At 38.7% G+C, this 24,135-nt stretch overlaps 2 protein-coding genes across 2 annotated transcripts in view; both read left to right on the top strand.

Moving 5' to 3' along the window:
- med16 (mediator complex subunit 16) overlaps positions 1-7,253 on the top strand; it is a 37,047-nt gene extending 29,794 nt beyond the window's left edge. Inside the window, exons 11-14 of the mRNA XM_056468231.1 lie at positions 115-307; positions 396-609; positions 6,506-6,589; positions 6,925-7,253. Coding sequence (XP_056324206.1) covers positions 115-307; positions 396-609; positions 6,506-6,589; positions 6,925-7,051 — 618 coding nt within the window. The 3' untranslated portion in view covers positions 7,052-7,253. The remainder of the gene's footprint in view (positions 1-114; positions 308-395; positions 610-6,505; positions 6,590-6,924) is intronic.
- A 2,432-nt stretch (positions 7,254-9,685) lies between these two features.
- Positions 9,686-22,945, top strand: plppr3b (phospholipid phosphatase related 3b). The gene is made up of 8 exons (XM_056468855.1): positions 9,686-10,085; positions 12,372-12,475; positions 13,008-13,193; positions 13,330-13,459; positions 16,208-16,403; positions 16,620-16,677; positions 18,208-18,381; positions 20,522-22,945. Exons 2-8 carry the CDS (start codon positions 12,395-12,397, stop codon positions 21,785-21,787), a joined length of 2,091 nt encoding a protein of 696 aa, XP_056324830.1. The 5' UTR covers positions 9,686-10,085; positions 12,372-12,394; the 3' UTR covers positions 21,788-22,945.
- The last annotated feature ends 1,190 nt before the right edge of the window (positions 22,946-24,135 follow it).

Genomic DNA, 24,135 nt, shown 5'->3' with positions numbered 1-24,135 from the left:
GACATGTGAATATTGTCACATGAGTATGAATGAAAGTCTATTGGGTAAAAAGTGCAGTGTGACTGTGGCTTTAAGTATACTTTGATGCTTTATACTGGATTCTCTTTTATTCAGGGCTCCATTGTGCGTCCAGGGTTTGGGTTCTTGCGTGACGGTGCATCTCTCGGTATGCTGAGAGAGATGCTGGTGATGATCCGTATTTGGGGCCTTCTGAAACCAGGCTGTTTGCCCATTTACACGGCCACATCTGACAACCAGGACAGCATGTTTCTGCTCTTCCGCCTGCTCACCAAACTCTGGCTCTGCTGTGAGTTTGCCCTTTTTCCACTTTTTTCACCAAGCTTTTTCACATCCTTAAAATGTACATCTGTTTTCTTGTTTTCTTTGGATGACAGCTCGAGATGAGAGTCACCCACAGGACCCTGATGAGACATTGATTGATGAGTGCTGTCTGCTGCCCAGTCAGCTCCTTGTACCCTGCATGGACTGGCTGCCCATCAATGATGGTGTCATTACTAAGATCCAGAGCAAGCACCAGCTCAGACTGCAGTTCGGCAAACCATACACCCTGCCTGGGGTCAACCCCAATGCACAAGTTGAGATGTTCAGGTCAGTGATAAAGGGTCATAAAGGGATATTTAAGGGCTTTGAACTAAGAGATTATTGTAATTGTAGAGATGTCAACTGGAGAAACTAAATTATGGCTTGTTTTTTCCACTGAGTAGTATGCTTCTGTACAGTATGGTATGCATTTATTTCTGTTTCCGATGTCTGTACCATAACATTATATTAGGATGCTTTTGTAAGGGTACCTAGGCCAACAGTATGGTACCAAAAGCGTGGAGTCAGACTTGCTGCTGAATGATATTGGCTCATAGAGAATGACAATTTTCTAAATACACAGCTGAACCACAGTACCTTAATAATTATGGATGCCACAATACTTCATAAAACATAAAACTGCATGCTTTTGAACCATAAGATTTGAGAAGTGTCCTTATCTGAACATGTAAACGAATGTTACAATGCGCAAATTGCTTCTCAATAGTAAAACTCAATTATATATAATAATGGTGAACATGACCAACTTGACGAGTATTCAACCAAAAATTCCTTAGGCCCCGTTTACACTAATACGTTTTAGTTTTAAAATGCCGTTTTAGAATGAAAACGATCCACGTACACACTGGCGTTTCACCTAGCGTTTCTGAAAAGTTCCCTGTCTACACTACACCTCTGAAAACGCACATCACGCTCTGATCATGCTCATGCACTGCAACGTATGCAGAGGTCTGAGCTCCAGGCAGTCAGCGTGTGCTTTGGGCACACCTCCCAAGGTGAGAGAAGCACACGTCAGAGAGTTCATCAAGGATCTATCGCTGGACCCTCATCTCATTGTAGTTGTTAAACGTGATATTGTTTCTATCTAACAACTCTTCTGTATTTTGAATCTATCACTTGTCACTTAGGGAACATGTTTTGCCTGAACGCAAAGATAAGTTAAAGGGCACCTATGGTGAAAAATGTACTTTTCAAGCTGTTTGCACAGACATGTGTAAAGATATAGTGTATAGACAGTCATATTGAGGTGATATAAACACACCCATTCCTTTTTTTTTCAAATTTAACAACTTAAAAACGGTGGACCAATTGGATCGGTTTTCAGATCGACCGCAACTTGACGTAGGAGTGCGGTCCCCCCGCCCACCGAATTGATTGACAGCTGTGCGTATTAACATGTCTCTGTAGTCACGTGTATAATCATATCAACAAGACCAGACGAGCACAAAGCAACTGGGAATAAAAGGTCTCTTCAGTTCACTAGGCTCATCAAACATCATCAAATGTGATCAAGAAGAGTGAGTTTTACAAGTTTAAAATGTTTTAAAACAGTGCATGTGTGTTATGAATTACAGTGATTTAGCTTTGCTTTACTTCATCAGCACAGCCGTGTATCAGAACAATTATAAAGGAAGATGCTTCAATCCCGGTTTGTGGACATTAAATCAGGTTTATTTTGTTCATTAACATAACCGATATCCATACAGCAGTGAAGATTAACCTGTATCCTGTCACATATGCGTGCAAACAGAGTGCGACGCTAAACACGCGCAATGTCGCTGTCTCTGTCTCTGTCTCTCTCTCTCTCTCTCTCTCTCTCTCTCTCTCTCTCTCTGTGTGTGTGGGTGGGTGTCCGCGCTATTGGTGTGTGTCTGCGGTGTGTGTGTGTGTGCGTGTCCTCGCTGTGTGTGCGCGTGAACTTTGTAACGACACTGTGTGTGACTCATGGTTGCAACTCACCAAAAATGCATCAAATACTGATTGTTAAAGTTCTTACTTTAGTATTTCTCACAAACGCGACGTGAAATCTGCTTGTGAGGCAGCTGAGGGCGCCGATTGAGGAATGTTGCTGACAGGCACGTGGGAACGGTGGGCGGGGAGGACTAGGACTAAAGGCCCAGTACAAAAAAACAGCAACCAAGTTTTACTGGCTATAAAACAGTCACTTCAGACAGCTATAACAAATACTCTGATGGTTGTTTTGAGCTGAAACTTTACAGACACATTCTGGAGACACAAAGGACTTATCTTAAATCTGGAAAAAGGGGTAACCTATGTGCCCTTTAATATATTAATTCATGTAACCATGTAAACTGATTCTGCATATTGAGCGATTGCTTGCCTCATTTTTGCGATTAGTTTTAGAACTTCCAATTCAGTCGCCTATGGGAGAAATGACTAGGAATAATAAACGTCAGAAAACGGTCAAACCGCTTGCTCTAGAAACAAGTGTGTCCATGACTAAACACACAGAATATAATAATATAATAAGAAAAGATCTGTTTGTAACATGAAGCAGCAAAACAAACTGTTTTTATTGTCTAAAAATCAATGGAAGTGAATGAGGCCAGAAGTATCAAGCCAAACAGGTTAAAATGGCTGAGCCCGCTCGTACGTGGAGAATAAGGTGAATATTGTATAAACTTATTGTATTATTGATTGCCATTATTGATTTTTAAAACTGATATTCAGCAAAAGAGCCGGGGTATGTTTCGTATTTTTCTGTGAAAATGAGAGGCAGTTATGTTATAGGCTCCGTTTTCTGTTATAAAAATGCATACAGTGATGACAACGGTCATATAAATAGCCTATGTAGCTACACAAACATTTTTGGTGTCTGTTAAGTTGTTAATAGCAAAATGAAAATAGGCAGTTCCTTATCCTTTTAAGGCCCAAGGTGTTTTTTTACATGTATTTTTATTTCTTTTTGCTATTTGGGCTTACTAGAACCTCATTAGAATAAAATTATTCTAAAGTATCATCTTTTGATATGATGTACTTTTAGAGAAAAATTATGTTGTCCATATATGTAGACTCGTGGTCCGAATTTACATAACACTTTTTCCTGAATTTTTTAATGCATATTTAACATAGCAACATTTTTTTAACTTGCTTTGACTATCAGAGAGTCGAAAAAAATATTTCCCATTTTGGACAGTGAAAATATTGTTTGGGACATTTCATATGCTGCAAAACAGTTTCTGGATCAAACTGTATGTCTGTAACAAAATATAAAACATTCAAAGTATTTTAAATAGCAACTTAAGAGCTAAAATGTGCTGTCCACGTATGTGGACACTCAAGCCCTAGGAGGTTATATCATGTTTTCATTTTATTGATGAGATAGTGAAACAACATAGCCAGGGTGATGTGAATGTAATAAAGTACACTGTTCCATTTGAAGATTTACAAACTGCCGAAGACACGTCTGGTGTTCCATATAAAACTTGCAAAGTCTTTACCTACAAGGAAGGGATGCAAAACTGAACTTTGAGTAGGAATCAAAATATAGTATTTTTGGTGCATTTAAACAAATCAGATTTATTAAACGGATATATTTATTAAAAAGAATATTTTATTCACCAAATATATTTAGAAATTAAAAGATAATACAATTTAATTCAAGCAAAATATAGCAAAAAAATAAAATTTAAACCTACAAATTTTTTTTTTTTTTGGCTTTTCTTGATTCTTCCCCTTTCAATATTTGTATTTAATATTTTTCTATAACACATAAATTTGGGTGTACTAGTTTTTGGACTGTTATCGTAAGTTATTTTGTTAGATAAGCTCAAGATTTGGCTTCAGCACTGACTAACCTAATGTATTATATTACGTGCGGCTCTCTGTCCTGCCCTCACTCATTAGCACTACCAAGCCGACCAATCACAGAGCTTGCGCTATGCGTCGTTGCAACGTGTAGTTACATTTTTTGAGAGGTGCGCGTCAGCGTTGGTGCTATGCGTCCATGTAAAGGCTGCACCGGAGCATGCGCTTGACGGAGAAGTATAAATCAGCCTTTAATCATTGCTGTACATTTATACTTCTTCGCACTGTTTATGTTGCTCTGCAGTAACACTTCCAAAACTCTAGTTGGCAGTGAGTTTTTTTATGTTTCTGTGTCGAGTTTTTTCGCTGGTGTTTTGTTTTTTTCTGAAAACTACCTTAATGTACATGTAGCTCAATCTCGCTCATTTTGAGGCGGGAACCGGCCGCCGTGCAATAACTTAACACAAGGTAAACGCATATCAAAACTTTCCATCTGGAGCTCCTTCATGGAACTCGCTCCAACGGGTTCGTGCAGCTCTCAGTTCTGCCCACACTCGTCAGCGCTACCAAGCCGACCAATCACAGAGTTTGCAATATGCGTCGTTGCGACATGTAATTACATTTTTTTGAGAGGAGTGCATCGGCAACAGCCATGGCGAGGGCTTTGCGTCCACATGCAGGCTGCGCCAAAGCATACGCATGTGCTCGACGCAGAAGTATAAATCAGCCTTTAAGCCTGGTTTATACTTCTGCGTTGAGTGATCAGCGTGACCCACGGTGCATGCCTTGCACGTTGTCATGCGTTTATTCTTCTGCACGCTGTTTGTGTTGCTCTTGCAACGTGTAGTTACATTTTTTGAGAGGTGCGTGGCTACAGCCATGGCGAGGGCAATGCGACCTCACACAGGCTGCGCCGGAGCATATGTGTGCGATTGACGCAGAAGTATAAATCAGCCTTTAGTTGCTCCAGGGTTGTGATTCTTCCGAAGTTTTTTATTTATTTATTTTTTTTAGGGGGGGGGGGTCTCCGCGGGGTTCATCGTCATCAAAGCAGAAGACCTGATTGATGGTTTGCACCTTCATTGTTCATCATTGTGCACAAGAAGGAGCATTAACTGCTTCATTCCGGATGTCATTTAGGCATAATGATATTGTGTAGTCTTATAATGTGCTCGTATGACAAAGCCTCTGACATTATGCAAGATTATGAAACAGCTTTGAATGTGTGCTCGGCTCTGCACTTTTTCCACGCTTACATTTCCATGTCATGACCACATGCGCTTTATGTACATTATAAATAAAACCTGGACGCACTTTTGTTATTTTCTGCAAGTCATCTGTCAAGATGTCTTCATTTATTCAGTGCTACAGCTTAACACCTGAAATGTAATACCTGAAATTGTCATGAAATTGTTTAGATAATAATATCTATTTATAAAAATATATTTTACAATGAATTAAAGCAAATGAATTAAAAAGCAGGGACTACGCCGAAGGAAAGTGAAAGTGATAAACTCTTGTTAGCAATGCATGATATATTTTTCAGGGTGGAATGTTATTAGGCTGCTCAATTCAACTGAACTTAATATTTTTACAGTTCGAATTGTTGACTGACTAGTATTTTATTTATTACGTGGAATAAAGAGTTGACTAAATTACAGGGAAAATTATATTCTTTGGACACAAGAGAACTAACCGCATCAGTGGCGCCATTTAGCTGCAGTGTGTGAATCTGTCCCGACATTGCGGTACAATTACAAACCTATTAAACATTATTTAGGTGACTATTAAACTGTGCTAAACATTTAAACTGATAAAACCAAAAAAAAAAAGTTAAGTTAAATTATGTGGCTAATAACAAATATTTATATAATGAATATTATTAATATTTTTTTAATTATTAATTATATTATTATTTACTATTTAAACGCACACACATACATACTCGTCTTCCTTCTTTTTTGTCCTCAGCTGATCACATGCCTGTTGCTCTGAAACAGACCTGACAGTTAATTGTCAAACTTGATGACACAATTTAAGTTTCCTAACTATAAGAATCCTTTGCATCTGTAATACACAAGGAAGGCACCTAACCACTGATTGCTCCCTGGGTGGTAAAAGCAATAGCTGCCCACTGCTCTGGTTGTTTGCTCCTAGTTTGTTTGTGTGCTCTCACTACTCACCCATAATGTGTGTGTGCACTTTGATTGGCTCAAAAACAAGGACCAATTTCGAGCATGGGTAAAGCCATACTTGTCAGTACTCACTTGCTTGTGCACTTGTGCAAGTCTTTTAAAGCAGTACTATTTGGGACAGTGAAAAAGATTTTTGAAAGTTTAATTGTTGCCAGTGGTTACTGGATAATTCAGTGTCGTTTTTGGTGGTGTATTTACAGAAGTCCAGCGTCACAGAGAGTGGATCACCTGCGATGTTTACATCTGGGCATCTCTCCAACAGAGGATAGCAAAGCTTGCACAAGGTATCACTTTAGAATTCCTTGATTTAATTTAGATTAATTCATTAATATTTTTTATTTAACGCTTCAGGTTTTAATGTCTGTGATGATTTTTCTGCAAATATGCATGGATGTGATGTCAACATTGTAATATTTTGTATATTTTTCATTCTGAGTTATTGTGTGCACAACAACAAAAAATAGCACTGCTGAATAGAGTTTGGCTTGATTCTAAGAATTGTAAATTATACTGAAACTGTAATAATCATATAATGCTTGTACAGAGAGACTGTCTTGAAGACTCTATATTTAGCATAGCAGCATTAGCCAATGAGCTCTTGTCTCTCTGAACTGTTTAGGTGTGGCTGTGTCACCATGTTAAGATCTCCAAATAAAACAAATGCCACGAGACAATGGGAGCAGCGTTGGATCAAGAACTGTCTGTGTGGAGGTCTCTGGAGAAGAATCCCCTCCACGTTAAGCTAAAGACCGCACCATTTAGAAATGTTAAAGCAGCATGGGTCTCCTATTATAAACCAACATATAGAAATATTTTCCAGTCAATTTGTCTGAGAGTGTAGTTTTTTGCAATTGTAAATATGAATTGTGTTTTGTTTTGTAATTTTGTAATATGTGATATGGTTTTTTGAAATAAATAAAATGACAAATGTCATTATAAAATTAAGAATCATTGGACATCCATAAGGAGGTGCGAAACCTGACAAACCTGCTCTGGTGTATAATACATCGTCCTTATTCACTGATAAAACAGTATCATGTGTTAGTTCTGTTAATACATAACACTTCTGTCTACAACTGTTCATTAGAATGACCACTTACCTATTGACAGCCATTTTAATACTGCGTGATTTAACTGTAAAGACAGTATGAGGATGTGTGCATGGGAAATCGAGAGGAAAATTGGTTGGCCAGCCGCTGAGCTTTGGCTATGACTCAAGAGGTCATCACGGCACGGGCTGCTCAGCAGAGACATGGCCAGTGGGCCGCTGGGCATTTCTCCAGACCTTCAGTGGTAGCAGCTTGCAGGAGGTTCACACTTTTCGCCTCTATGAAACCAGAGTGTTTACCCTTATTCAGACCATCTGGAGGCAAGCAAAGAAAATTCATTTCAAAATCAGAGGATCTTATTTTTACAATATTTTTTTTTACACACATAAGAATTTAACTAGCACAGCTGTTTCAAATGTGTACACTCACCGGCCACTTTTTTAGGTACACCTGTCCAACTGCTTGTTAATGCAAATTTCTAATCAGCCAATCACCTGGCAGCAACTCAATGCATTTAGGCATGTAGACATGGTCAAGACGATCTGCTGCAGTTCAAACCGAGCATCAGAATGGGGAAGAAAGGTGATTTAAGTGACTTTAAATATGGCATGGTTGTTAGTGCCAGACAGGCTAGTCTGAGTATTTCAGAAACTGCTGATCTACTGAAAAAGAGAGAATATTTGGTGAGCGGCAGTTCTGTGGGCGCAAATGCCTTGTTGATGCCAGAGGTCAGAGGAGAATGGCCAGACTGGTTCGAGCTAATAGAAAGGCAACAGTAACTCAAATAATCACTCATTACAATCGAGGTATGCAGAAGAGCATCTCTGAACACACAACATGTCAAACCTTGAGGCGGATGGGCTACAGCAGCAGAAGACCACACCGAGTGCCACTCCTGTCAGCTAAGAACAGGAAACTGAGGCTACAATTCGCACAGGATCACTAAAATTGGATAATAGAAGATTGGAAAAACATTGCCTGGTCTGATGAGTCTCAATTTCTGCTGCGATATTCGGATGGTAGGGTCAGAATTGGTCAGAATTTAGCATCAACAACATGAAAGCATGGATCCATCCTGCTTTGTATCAACGGTTCAGACTGGTGGTGGTGTAAGGGTGTTGGGGATATTTTCTTGGCACACTTTGGGCCTATTAGTACCAATTGAGCATCGTGTCAATGCCACAGCCTACCTGAGTATTGTTGCTGACCATGTTCCTCACTTTATGACCACAGTGTACCCATCTTCTGATGGCTACTTCCTACAGGATAATGCAGCATGTCATACAGCGCGAATCATCTCAGACTGGTTTCTTGAACATGACAATGAGTTCACTGTACTCAAATGGCTTCCACAGTCACCAAATCTCAACCCAGTTGTGGAATGGGAGATTTGCATCATGGATGTGCAGCTGACAAATCTGCAGCAACTGTGTGATGCGATCATGTCAATATGGACCAAAATCTCTGAGGAATATTTCCAGTACCTTTTTGAATCTGTCAAGAAGGATTAAGGCAGTTCTGAAGGTAAAAGTGGGTCCAACTCGGTACTAGTACCTAATAAAGTGGCTGGTGAGTGCATATAATAATAATTATTATTATTATTATTAAGTTAGAATATTAGTTATGCTATCAGTATATAATGTCTGAAGTATGATGGGATGTATTAAAACAGCTGTTAATAAAACATATATAGAAAATGTATTTAAAATTTTTTGAATAAATTTTACTGCCTACAAACTTGTGTAGTTTGTTCAAAGTACTTGAAATGTAATTATAAATAGGGGAGGTCTTTAATATATCAATAATTTCATAAATATTTTTAATATATAAATTTATAAATATAATTTTGTATTTAATGAAAAATAAAAATACTAGGCCAAGAGAGTTTGCTTTTACAAATTTTACAATCTCCATCTATTTAATATATAATTGCCATGATGAATATGTATTGTGTTTTATTTAGTGACTGCTGATGAGCAAATCTAAATATAAAAAATTATATTAATTACATGATTAATCCAGATTTACATTATTTATTTGTCTACATCTTGAAAACATAAATAAATACAATTGAATAAAAATTACAATGTACAATTATTTCTATGTATTTAATAATGGATTTATTTTTTTATAATTTTATTTTAGTTATTTTTTTTATTTTGCATTAAAGGCTGTAAAGGCAACAATCGACAAACCTACAGCGGGCGGGACATTATGATATGCATGGGATGTTCATGAGCGTTTTTATTGACCATAAATTATCCAAAAATCTAATCTCCACCCCAAAACCCTGTTATCTAAACACACGTTACCTGTGCAGTACCATGTTTCCACTGCTGGAGGAGATCAGTGCGAATCACTCTCAGAAGATGCTCAGGAATGCTGCCACACCTGATGACTGCTGATGATTGACCGATTTTATACACACTACATCAGTGGATGCAGCACTGACAAATCATTTTATATCTCACTGTGGGCTCCTTCTGCTACCGAAGCCCCTCAGATATCAGACCCCTGATTGTAGAAGAGCAGTAACAGCAGCTCGGTGAGTTGAGGAATATTGTGGTTGGCTCCACATAACTGGAGTCCACGGCTGCGTGATTGTTCCGTGGAAAACGTGAGCAGCAAGAGGAATATGAACTGAAAGAGCCGCAGTCTAAAATCGTGAGGAAGGAATACACTAGAATTTTCAACTGGGATATACAGGGAATCGCCTGTTTTTACAGTGAAGGTGAGATTTTCTCCACTTCTCTGCCTACACGGTGAGCAGCAAACATATCTGAATAAACAACATGACGCGACACGACCAGAACGCTGCCAATTAATTACGTGGAGGGATACGGTCGCGTCGCGTCCTGCGAAGATGCGGTATTATTAAGATAAACGATCACTGAGAATGTCGCAGTGATGCTGCTGTACGGACGCAAATCTAGTCTTACATAATAAACGCCACCTCAGTGTCACTCTACAGGATTAATTAAATTGATTTGGCCGGTGAAATCTATATGAACATGTATGGATGTTGTTATCGACTGTAGGTCGTTCAGCATACAGTGATATGAAGTGATTGTCTCAAGCACTGTTTCAAATTGACACCTACTCGGTGAGTCAACAGCTGAAAAACTGCTAACTGTTAAGTGACTAAAATTATTATGATTAGTATGATCATCATCATATTATTATTTTTATTATTATTATTATTATTATTATTATTATTATTATTATTATTATTATTATTATGCTACCCTTTAGCCTAGTTATTTAATCATTTAAAAGCCTACTTCATTTGATACAGTCAGTTTGGTTATAACACTGATTTACTTAAAAATGTATAGGCTATAGGCTACTGTTTATCTATCTATCTATCTATCTATCTATCTATCTATCTATCTATCTATCTATCTATCTATCTATCTATCTATCTATCTATCTATCTGATCTATCTATCTATTTATCTGATCTGATCTGTCTGTGGTTTTAAAGTCTATTCTGTGAGCAATAATCATAGTGATACAATGTCGGTGTACTAGAAATTGTCAGTGTACTTGAAATCATAAAGTTATCTCTCCATCAGTGACTTTTCTCATGTGTGACCATTAGTGAGACTGAACTAGCTCATTCTTATCTGATTACATTATTGATTTTTGCAGGTCCTCTTCACTTTAAGTGTATAATTTGACTGGTTGTTGCGGCATTAAATTTTTTCTTGACTCATGTTGTTCTGGAACATGGTGGGTCAGTTTTGCTTGGATTTCTGCAGACAAACCAGAGTCAAAAAAATAGCTGTGTCGCACAGCACACTATTTAACCCCACTTTCACGGGGAACAGATTTGTGTGAGAAACCCAGTCAAGTTTAATTAACTTTATCCTCAGTCAGAGCCTCACGCTGTGAGTATGTGTGAGCACAAACAGCCTTTTTAGGAGAGATCTCAGCGCCTATGGATTCTTCTCAGAAATCTTTGCCTGTGAGACATATGTGGCTCCTTCGAGATAAACAGAGCTCCCACTCTTGAAAACAGGCTCTCTGCTAATTTCAGCTGAACCTCGCTCACTCCCACTCGAGAGTTGGGAGAGTGTCTTCAGGACAAGTGCCTTGTTTAGTCACTGTTGATTTGGCAGAGCACGAAACACTATTCTCTCAATGCCTGCTCAAACAGTAACCCACATCAACATTTGTTCATTATGCTGGTTTGAGACTATTCTGAGAGGAGTTGTTTATTTAATTTTAATTTTTTTTTCCTCAGGCACACCGTCTGTTATCCATTTATTCAAGGAGACTTCATTTTGTTTCAGATAAGAAAATAATAATTTGAACATTTTTGCGCAGTCCTTTTCCTGCGGATAGTATTTAACAAAAGTTTTCTCTGTCTCACACACACACGCACGCACACACACACACACACATTATAATATAGTGATCTTTCTGGAAAAAAATTATTGATCACCTTAATTTTGTGCAGTCAAATACTCTTTAGAATGAGATTGTCCTTCTTCTTAGTACCACCATCATGCACTGAAATAATGATTGAAAGATGATTATTTGGATTTAGACTAAATGTTTTACGTTAAATTGATTTGGGCTGAATTTAAACAAACAAATTAAGTTGAACATTACTATAATTAATTTCATTCATTCATGTTCTTTTGGTCTTAGTTCCTTTATAAAAAAGTGGTCGCCACAGCGAAATGAACCAACTTATCCAGCAAATGTTTTACCCAGCAAATGCCCTTCCAGCCACAACCCAACACTGGGAAACACTCATGCACTCTTGCATTCACACACATACACTATGGACAATTTAGCTTAGCTTAAACCAGCAACCTTCTTGCTGTGAGGTGATTGTGCTACCCACTGCGCCATCGTGACGCGCCTAAAATTGATTTGTTAGCATATAATCAGCCCATATAAATTGATTGCAACCATTTTGCAGAAATCTTTATTTTCAGTGTGACTAAAATTAAGTAGCAAATCATTGTTTATGGCTATGATGCATTAAAAAATGCATTTGTTCACAGAAAATCTTCGGAAGATCACCACCATGATAACTGCACGTGAAAAACTCAAGAAGAAACCCCCCAAAGACAGTCTGACACTGCTACCCTGCTTCTATTTCGTAGAGGTACATCATCATTCATTACCAGTTTAATACTTAACCCTTAGTTTAATACTGCACTCCTTGCTTGCATTGAGTAATATACTGACACAACTCTGATAAATAGTAATAAGCTATTAAAAAAATAATGATAGCATATGGATAAAAGGTCGACCGTGTGGTTATGATGCTTGTTAAAAGATTAAATAAATTAAGTTCTATACAATTGAGCCTTCTAAATTTCTTAAATGCACTATTGAAAATCCATAATAGCAGTCATTTTGACTATGTTAGTATACCTTTCACCACACTGTTAGTCTTGGAATATAGTACTCCGTTGACATTTAACAGCCATCTGCTACAACTGCTCAGCAGTAATTAAACTGTGCTCAGATGTTGATATGTTTGTGTATTATCAATCTTTTATATCTTTTTGTACTTAACATTGGCAGGCGGTTTTGTACATTTTAAAATTGATAAAGGCTTTTCCATTTATTTCAATGTAATAAATTAGAAATTACCTAAAATTATACACCCCTGCTTCCCTTGTAAATCTTAGTTACCCATTGTGGCATCCTCCATGGTTTCGCTGTACTTTCTGGAACTGACAGACGTGCTTCAGCCAGCGCAGGTGGGATTCCGCTGCCATGACAGATCTCTCAGCATGCCTTACGTGGACAGCGGCGATGAGCTTATACCTCTGCTCATGCTCCTGAGTCTGGCGTTTGCTGGCCCTGCTGCCTCTGTGAGATGACAGCTATCCTTATAATCATAATACTATAATAATAATGGTCTTAGACTTGAGTTTTATGCATTTGATATCTGAAAAAGGTGCATAATATTGAACCATCCAAAATCATTTCTCATCGTCTTATGTCCAGATTATGATGGGTGAAGGTCTACTGTATTGTATGCAGTCCAAACTTAAGGTTCGACCTGGGATTGAGGGAAGCATCAATGCTGGTGGATGTAATTTTAACTCTTTCCTGCGGAGAACTGTTCGTTTTGTTGGTATGTAACACTCTTTTTATTGCAAGGCAATTTTATATAAGATGTATATTTCCACCAGTGGTGCCCAAACTTTTTCGTATGAAAGACCAAAAACTAAATATCATTGAGAGGTGTGGGCCGAAGATAAATATACCAAACTATTTTACATTAAAGTTGCCATGGGTAATTTCCTCATTTATTTCATAATATTTAAAAATAACAAGAAAACATTACTTTGAATCATAATAACTAATGAAGTATAACCTTTTAAATTATAAACTTATTGCAATTAAAACATAAACAATCACATTTATTACACAATGAAGTTCTGTGCGACATACACGAATCAAGCCAAATCTGCCTTTGCCTTGATTCCCTCACCAAAGTCTCTGCATTGTCCTCTATCTGTCAGGTGACAGTATGTACATTTTAAACTAAATAACAGCATTTAAATTGAAACATTTATTTTCAGTTAGCCTTTTCTGTAGCTTAACAATAAAGCAAACCACTAAAAGGTTACATTAAATTTGAGTTTACAAACTCTAAACCATCTCCATCATTCTCCCTCTCTTCTCAGATGGGCCAAATCAAAGGTTACCATGGGCCAACTTTAGCCTGCAGGCCCTAGTTTGGGCATCTCAGATTTACACAAATAAGAACTGTGAACTAAGAATATTAAGGTGGATTCAAGGTTATTTTAGTAAATGAAAACTAAGACAAACTATTGGTAAAAAAAAATATTTCTAAAATAAATGTAAAGTTCACAATAAATGAAAAATTAAATAGAACTAACAGCCACAGCAATATCACCCTATAGCCCGAGACCGGTTACTCCCTGAAGCTAAGCAGGGCTGAACCTAGTCAGTACCTTGATGGGAGACCACATGGGAAGACTAGGTTGCTGTTAGAAGTGGTGTTAGTGAGGCCAGCAGCGGGTGCTCAACCTGTGTCTGTGTGAGTCCTTATGCCCCAGTAAAGTGAAGGGGATACTATTCTTTCAGTGAGCACCATATTTTGGATGAGAAGTTAAACCGAGATCCTTATTCTCTGTGGTCATTAAAAATCCCATGGCACTTCTTGTAAAAGGTAGGGGTGTACCCTGGTGTCCTGGCTAAATTCCTCCATCAGCCCTTACCCATCATGGCCTCCCAATCATCCCCATCCACCGAATTGGCACTATCACTGTCTCTCCACTACATCTACAGCTGGTGTGTGGTGAGGGCACTGGCGTCGTTGTCCTGTATCTGCCTATGCATCATCCAAGTGGATGCTGCACACTGGTGGTGGAGTGGGGAGACCCCTCACGATTGTGAAGTGCTTTGGGTGTATGGCCTTACACGATAAATGCGCTATATATATACACATAACTTACTTACTACTTACTCTCTTACTAAGAACAGTCATTAAAAACGAACTAAAATAAAATAATGATTATCAAAAATAAATACATTTTTCAGAATTAATAAGCACTAATTTTGTGATCTTTGTTTAGAAAAACAGATTTTACAGCTTAACACATCAGTCAAGCAAATTATTATACAAAAACATCATTCATTCTCCTTCGACTTAGTCTCTATTTCAGAGGTCGCCACAGCTGAATAAACCAACTATTCCAGCATATGTTTTTTTACGCAAATGATGCCCTTCTAGTGGCACACTCATTTACACACTCATACACTACTGAAAATTTAGTTTATTCAATTAACCTAAAGCACATGTCTTTGGATTGTGGGGGAAACCAGAGCACCCGAAGGAAACCCACACAAACACGAGGAGAACATACAAACTCCACACAGAAATGGCAACTGGTCCAGACGGGACTCGAACCAGCAACCTTCTTGCTGTGAGGCGTCAGTGTTATCCACTACACCTCCATGTCGCTATACAAAAACATATTTTCTATAAAGCGTTGAAACTTTTCTTCATTTGCAAAAAAGTGAAGTAGGCATGTTTAACTACATATACAGTATGAGCTTTAATATGAAGAAGATTGTCTGCATTGTATTTGTGTGGTTTTGGATTCAATGCTTGTTCAATACTAAATTTTTATTACTAAGAGGTTTGCAAAAGAGTTAGTGTAAGCAGTTCAAACAATAACCCTTGCTCGTTAGGACATGTTAAACTCTGCTAATCTAGAAATACTAAAACTTTAACTGAAACTAAATATATATAACCAAAATATAAATGTTGGTGACTCAGTGGTTAGCACTATCACTGGTTCGAGTCCTGGCTGGGTCAGTTGGCATTTCAAACAAAACCACTGATGAAACTATCTAGAACTAAGCTGAAATGTAAAGCTCATTCATTTTTATCTGAGTTTTGAGTTGTCTCTTTCTTAATTTGGAGTTGCCACAGGGGAATGAACTGTCAGCATATCCAGCTTATGTTTTATGCAGCGGATGCCCTTCCAGCTGCAACCCACCACTGGGAAACATCCAAACACACTCATTCACATACATACACTACGGACAATTTAGCTTACCCAATTCACCTATACAACATGTCTTTGGACTTGTGCAGGAAACCGGAGTACCTGGAGGAAACCTATGCCAACACAGGGAGAACATGAAATTATATGGCTATAGCATTTTTATTGTGAGATTTTTTAAATTAAGTTGTAGTTCTATTAATATTGAAACTGCAAAACAAAACTGCAGCACAAAATGATGCAGATAAACATGTAACGTGAGTCAGGCACAGTGTTACATGAAACGAATGAAATGAGTCACCAGTGTTTCATTCTTCCTCATGATCTCTCTCTCATTCTAGGTGTTCATGTGTTTGGGCTCTGTGCAACAGCATTGGTTACTGATGTCATCCAGCTAGCCACTGGCTACCACACGCCATTTTTTCTCACAGTGTGCAAACCCAATTACACTGTCCCAGGTGTGTCTTGTGACAAGAACCCTTACATCACCAAAGACATTTGCGCTGGGCAGGATCAGCATGCTATTCTATCCGCCAGGTAATTTAATGTTTAGATACTAAATAACATGTCATTATGTGATTAACTGTGATTAAAGCCTTGCACAATCACGTTTTGTTTCTTTCTCCCTTTGTGACGTTCTTCCTGTAAATCACTTCCTACTCACCCCATTTTGAAAATGTAAACATTTGACTTTAACTTTGACTTCTGCTGCATTTCTGGTCTAGACAAGATGTTTGCTTTCCTCTGTGACAGGAAAACCTTCCCTTCCCAGCATGCAACCCTCTCTTCCTTTGCTGCTGTTTATATTTCAGTAAGTCTCTTCGACACCGTCTCAGTGTGTGTTTTCTGAATGTGTGTTAACAGAAAATACTATTTATATATAAACCTAATAGACTTTTGTGGTGTGTTCCTCTATACCCAGCTAGCAAAATTCATGTGGCTCAAATCCGGCCCACACCAGACACTTACATCTGGCCCACATAGCGCATGGAATGATGGCACTTGGGCGGTCTGCTCCTCTTTGCCAGAACTGGGCCACAATTAAGCCATAGCAATATCACTTATCAGCCAGAATTTAACCAAATGAACCATAACTGAAGCTATTCTGGGCCACAGTTTGCTTTTATTCTGGCCCAGATCCGGCTCACACCAGACACTTACATCTGGACCACATACTAAATGGAACGATGACTCTTGGGCGGTCTGCTCCTGTTTGTCATATCTGGGCCACAAATAAAGCAACGCAATACCACATATTACCCAGAATTCAACCAAATGAACCAGAACTGAAGCTATTCTGGGCCATAGTTTGCAAAGAAAATTTATATTAAGAGGTTCAGGGCTATGAGACCAACTAAAGCAAACACTTTTCTGGGCCACATTTGCCAAATCTTTTCTAGGCCACTTTAGGCTCAAAGCCATGTTAGCCAGAGCTAACTGTGCCAAATATTTGCCAAAAGTGGCCCACATTTGTTTTAGGATAACTGGGCCACATTTGCCATATCTTCTCTGGAACACTATAGGCTCAGATCCACATTAGCCATAGCTTCCTGTGCCGAATATTTGCCAAAAGTGGCCCACATATGTTTTAAAATAACTGGGCCACATTTTCCATATCTTCTCTGGGCCACTATAGGCTAACGGCTGCATCAGCCAGAGTTTACTGTGCCGAATATTTGCCAAAAGTGGCACACATATGTCTTAAAATAACTGGGCCACATTTGCACTTACACATGTGAGCCACTTTCCACATGGGCCACATTAAGCTCACATTCAGATTACTTTTTGCCATAAGTGCCAAATCTTTGCCTTAAATGGCCCATATATGATTTTGAATCTTTGGCCCCCCTTTGCCAATGTACAGGTGGGCCACTTCAGGCTCACATTCATTTTGTCTGGGCCGAAGGAATACCACCAGTGCCGCATAACTGCCTAAAGTGGCCCACATTCGTATGCTATCTGGGTATAAACGGAGAGTATTCAAAGTAATAGAAATAATAAGCAAGCATTAAAGTATTATATTATTATTCAGATCTGCATGGATTAGATTTCACTTATGCGTTGGCACAAGTAATAGATTTCAACACATTTTTGTTTTCAGAAAGGTGTGATTTAATATGTTCAGTTGCATTATATGTTCACTAGATTAGTGAACATCTAATAATAGGTAAGCGCTTCACATGTCTAGGTACTTGGCAGGATCCACTTGAAGCGAAAGACATGAAGATAAGTTGTTACTGCTTCCCACTTTGTGCTTGTCAGACTGTAAGTAGCTGCAAGGCAGCATGTTATTAATTTGCACATGACAGCTGAAGACCTCTGCTTCTCTCTGCTTTTCTAGATGTACTTCAATTCAACAATCTCAGATAGCACCAAGCTGCTCAAGCCTGTTCTGGTGTTCGCCTTTGCCATTGCGGCTGCGTTGACAGGACTCACTCAGATCACCCAGTACCGCAGTCACCCCATCGATGTTTATGTTGGGTTCTGTATTGGTGCCGGGATTGCAGCGTACCTGGTGAGTGATTTATTTGCTGATATATATTGGCAGACGTGTTTTTTGAAAACCGTCCGTCATGACTTGGCTTTAGTCATTTTGATGTTAAGCACATATTGTGTGTTTTTTATTTATTTATTTGTTCTAGAGCAACTTTTACAACAAGGTTTTATTATTTTAGGGTTTGTGAAGAGACTTTATCTGAGTTTTAGGAGCATCAACAACATTCAGAAAATTTCTGTTCCAAATCTGTTCTCGAAATTAGGGCTGTAAGAGTTTACAGTTGGCAAAAACAAGGTTGTAAGAGTTTACATTCACTAAAACAGGATGCAATGAATATTGCCTTTAAGTAAGTAAGTAATGTGTATTTATATAGTGCATTTATATAGTGCATTTATTGTGCACTTCACAATCATGAGAGGGGGGTCTCCCCACACCACCACCAGTGTGCAGCATTCACTTGGATGATGCGACGACAGACATAGGACAACGATGCCAGTGTACCTATTAAGATATAAGTTTGGAAAAATTAGTGCCTGGGAGTTGAACTCATGAAAATATTGCTAATGTCATGCGCTACTATTTGAGCTACATGAACACTTTTTTGTGTATGATCTTTTACATCAAACAGCACTGATCCATATCTACTTTTAGATTCAGTCAGGAAGTACTGTTTAAGTCATAGACTACTCCACAAATTGAGTGAAAAGTGAATTTATCTGGGTTATGTACACCAAAAATGAACAGTGGTGGGAACGCTGCATCCTGCAGAATTCATATCCTGCCCTAATTGGACCACAGTTAGAGTTAGAGCAGGGTTGGAAACAGTCTTTAGAAATGTAGCCCTTCAGAAACCATACCATATTAAGCCAAAACCAGTTAATAAGAATTGTTTTTAATGTATTACTGAACTACCACCCCAAATGAGAAAAAGTTTGGAAAGTATTAAAAAAAGGTAAATAAAAAATATTGATTTTCAAATTTACTTTGACTTGTATTTCATTGCAGACAATATGAACGCAAAATAGTTCATGTTTTGTCTGGTCAACTTAATTTCATTTGGAAATATACATCTTTTCCTGTCATTCAAACCTGCAACACATTCCAAAAAAGTTCAGACAGGAGCAATTTAGGGCTAGAAAGCAGGTAAATTGGTTAAATAATGATGTGATTTGAAACAGGTGACGTCAACAATGATTGTAATTATGATTTGGTACAAAAGCATCAAAGAAAGGTCTAGTCCTTTAGGAGGAAAGATGGGCAGAAGAACTACCGATATCACTACATGGGCTCAGGACTACTTTAGCAAACCTTTGTCAAGTACCACAATACGTAGTTACATTCACAAATGCTAGTTAAATCTGTACTGTGCCAAATGGAAGCCTTATGTTAACAGTGTCCAGAAGCGCTGTGAGCTCTGAGACATATGGAATGGACTATTACACAGTGGAAATGTGTACTGTGGTTTTTGGAAGATATGTACGCTGTGCTCCAGACCAGAGAAGAAAAGAATTATCCAGACTGCTACTGCAACTAGTCCAAAAGCCAGGGTTTGTGATGGGACTGTGTCAGTGCCCTTGGCAAAGGTAACTTGCACTTATGTGATGGCACTATTAATACTGAAAAATACATAGAGATTTTGGAGCACAACATGCTGCCATGTTTTCCATGGGCACCCATGCATATTTCAACAAGACAATGTAAAACCACATTCTGCACACATTACAAAGTCCTGGCTGTGGAGGAAGATGATTCAGGTACTTTACTGGTCTGCTTGCAGTCCTGACCTGTCTGCAATAGAGAATGTGTGGCACATTTTGAAGCACAAAGCAACAAAGACCCCATACTGTTGCACACCTTAAGACTTGTTAGCAGGACGAATGGGACAAAATTACACCTGAAACACTTCATCACTTGGTGTCTTCAGTCCCTTAACATCTGTTAAGTGTTGTTGAAAGGACTGACAACATTACAAAGTGATGAATGCTTTTCTTCTTTTACTATTTTAAAATGTGTTGGGAATAAAACAAGAAAAATCACAATAAATAATGATTGTTGTACTTGCTGCAATAAAATACAAGTCAAAGTATATTTAGAAATCACTAATGTTTTATTGTATATAAACATGCCACTTTAAGCATAAAACTCTATTTCATTTCAGGCTTTCCATGCTGTTGCCAACTTCAAATCTCCAGAGGACGCTGTGATTCTGCAACCTCCTCCTCAGCAGAAAGATGCTTTGAGGGCTCTGGCCCAGCGAGGTCATGACTCTGTATATAATAAAGGTCATGCATCTGAGAGCAATGAGGAAATTACATCACCAGCATCTTTAGATGGGTTGAACAGGCCTGTGCAGCGAGAAAAAACCTCATTGGGAAGCTTAAAGAGGGCCAGTGTGGACGTGGAGCTACTTGCGCCTCGCAGCCCAATGGGAAAAGAGACCATGGTAACATTCAGTAACACATTACCCCGTGCTACAGCTCCAGAGGAGCCAACAAGGCGTCTGGTGACAGTACCTGTTCCTGTACCACTGGACCCAATGCGGTCACAACAATTAGTGTCTGAATGGAAACAAAAGTCAATGGAGATGCGAGGTGGGAGCTTGCCTGATGAGGACACCAGTGATCAGGGCTCAGACGGTGGAGATGACACAACCACAGAGGAAGATAGCATCCATTCTTCAGTCTATTCATCTGTTCCACATATGTCTAAACCAGCTAACCCGCCTACAGGTCCAAAAGCAGTGATGACCCCTCGTCCCCCCGCACAGCCCTCAGTTCCCCCTCCTGTATCCCCTAAAAGTGCCAGCACCAGAGCCAAATGGCTATCCATCACTGAGAAAAGTGGTGCCAATATTCCAGTTCTCAAGGCAGGAAATCAGCCTCGGATCATGCAGGTCATCGCCATGTCAAAGCAACAGGGACTCCTGTCTGGATCTGCAAAATCCTCAGAAACTTCATCCTCTTCTGGTACTTCATCCATCACGGGCACAGAATCATCGCCCAATCGCTCGGAACGTGACGGCAGTCCAGGCATCATAACCGTTGATGCCCATGCTCCCCATCACCCTGTAGTTCGTATGACCTCCAACCCCAATAATCCCTGGGAGTGGAGAGGGTCTTCTGATGGAAACATGGCTGAGTCTTACGAGCTGAAAAATGTAAACCGTGAGGGTTCCCGCATTTACCGTCATGTCAGGAGTGGTTCTCCTTGTTCCTCTGCCAGTGAGGCTGACCACGGGCCGCCCCAACCCCCACAACCTCCCCAGCCACCACTTCCCCCTCAACTCCCACCTGTGGGGCACACCTCAGAGGCTCGCAGTCTGCGCCGCAAGACCCCTCTAGTTCTACTGGATAGGGAGGGCAATCAGAACCACACTGAACAGGACAACTACTACAAAAAACTTCAAAGCGGCAGACATTTCTGAGTGATATATATATGAACACAACTATACTTTTTGGTCTTTTTCTTTTAATTACTTAATCTGATTCCATGAGGAATATCTGAACGACTGAAACCAATACACTTTGAGTCAGCAAAGCTTCGGAAGATGCTGTTTCTGACGTCTTAAGAGCACAATGGTTTTTGCCCAGTGAGGGCAAGCCAAACTACATTATCACATCAACACAGTTGTGTTGTATTTCCATAATCATCATATTCCAAAATTCTTACAAGGCAGATAGTAAAATATTTTTTGGGATCATTTTTATTGCTGCTCTTTTTGTTCATACTTGGCTTAAATGTGTGACTGAGATGTCAAGTCGAATTTATATGTATGTATGTATGTACACGCACGATTGTTTAGTGTATGTTGTAGTGCTACAATGATATTAGAATATATTTGCCTTGTAACGCTTATGGTGAAAACCAATTCAAGGTGTTTTGTTGGCTTTAATGAATGATAATTGCTTTGCAAAAGGTTAACATTTATTCTACATCTGCCCATAATTGCTAAAATGGTGTTCTGGACATTTTCCACATCTGCTGAAGACATCCTGTGGAAAAGCTGTGGAAATATTGAAGCACTTTGAATAAGCACTTATGAATCACTTCATCTCGTTCTGTGTTAACAAGTGAAGTGAACTTGAAGGTCTGTGTGGTATTCCAAAGGAATGTTAGACAAACATGGACTCTCATAATCCATCAAGTACCTTGTAATGGAATAGCTATTGGACAACAGTCCACGTGAAGTATTTTTATGTGTCATGATGAGAAATATTTCACTAAAAGAAATGTGGTGTAAATCACAAAAAGAATTTTTACAAGCTCTCTGGGATTTATCTGTAATAGTTAGCGGTCTACTTGTCATGCTGTTTCCCAGAGGTTCTCCTCTAAAGATGAACATGATGCATGTTATGTAAGTGTCGTCAAGGTGGAAGTGAAGCCTTGTCAGTGAAGAATTCCAAACTCTTATAATGTACATTTGCAGCTGTCATCGCAGGTTGAATTCTGTTTGTGTCAACTCTTTCCTTACGGTGCTCTGAGCTGCTCCTGGATCTCTATAGATGGTTGTCCTTACTGGATGCTTCGTGCTGTTGATGCAGTTTCTGAAAAAAAAACCAACATGTATGACAACAATAAACAAGCTGCTGTAAATTAAGATGTCATTTGTAATGAAATGCAAATTTTGCCCTTCCCTCTTTATTTTTGTAGACACACACACACACACAAAGAATGCCCTTAGGGCTGAGCACCCCCTGTTGGTCTCATTTCTAATAGCATTTTTATTTTTTAAATATTACAGATAAAACTTTTACTTGTGTAAAACCTAAATGTGATTTTATTGTGATTTTGCAAGAGACATTATAAAATTGCTTAGAGGAGTCTGTGTATTTTTGTATGTTTTACAGGTATAGCAGTACCAGTAAATTTTTACCTTGTGGGGACATTTTTTTGATCCCCATGAGGAAAATGGCTGTGAAATCTTAAAATGAAGTATTTAAAAAATGTAAAAACACAGATTACTTACAGTTAGGTTGGCATCCAAACAGTATAAAAATCATTTTGTCTATTAGAAAAACATTGTACAGTTCTTAAGGTGTGTCCCAAACCTAATACTTAATTCACTATTCTACACCATTTTGTAGTGCAAATAGTATAAGTAGTGCATTCACACTGAATTATTATTTTTATTCTAAAAAGAATGTGCTTTAAATCATAGAATGACGCACTAATTCAATCTTTAAAAAAAAGTGTTAAATGTTGGAAACTTGACGCAGTCACCAGTTGCAATTTTGCTCATATAGCGGAAGAGACGGAGCTATCAGGGGTCTAGGTTGACAAATTTTATTTATTCTGTAATTTGCATACAGAATTCTCTTACATGAGTGATTATGCCGCCTCCCGATTGTGAATGTGGTTAAACTCATGGCAGCCATCAAACATTGTCTGGGAAACAATTAAAACTTTCGGTTAGTTCGATTCCATTTGGAATGACACTAAATTCAAATACTATGCTATTCAGTGTTTAAATGCACATAGTGTATAGTGTGCCATTAGGGAAGCATGTGTAAGTGTGCTTCACTCTGGTCAATAGGTTTCACAAACCATTTGCAGGTGACACACTCTCTCCTCTCCATATGCATCAGACACTTTCTTATTAAAAATATTGTGCAAATCAGTGTTCATTCACACAGAATGCATTTTCCCATTCCAATCCAATCCACTTCTTTTCTATTGTTTTTCAGTGGTTTTTAATGTTTTTTTATTGATGGATGACCATTTGAAGTTTTTGATGACCATTTGATGATGGATGACCATTTGAAGCTTTTGAAG

Source organism: Danio aesculapii, chromosome 11, assembly GCF_903798145.1.
Source record: "Danio aesculapii chromosome 11, fDanAes4.1, whole genome shotgun sequence".
Taxonomy (NCBI): domain Eukaryota; kingdom Metazoa; phylum Chordata; class Actinopteri; order Cypriniformes; family Danionidae; genus Danio; species Danio aesculapii.
Note: the sequence above shows the minus strand (reverse complement) of the source record. Positions and strands in the feature narration are given on the sequence as shown.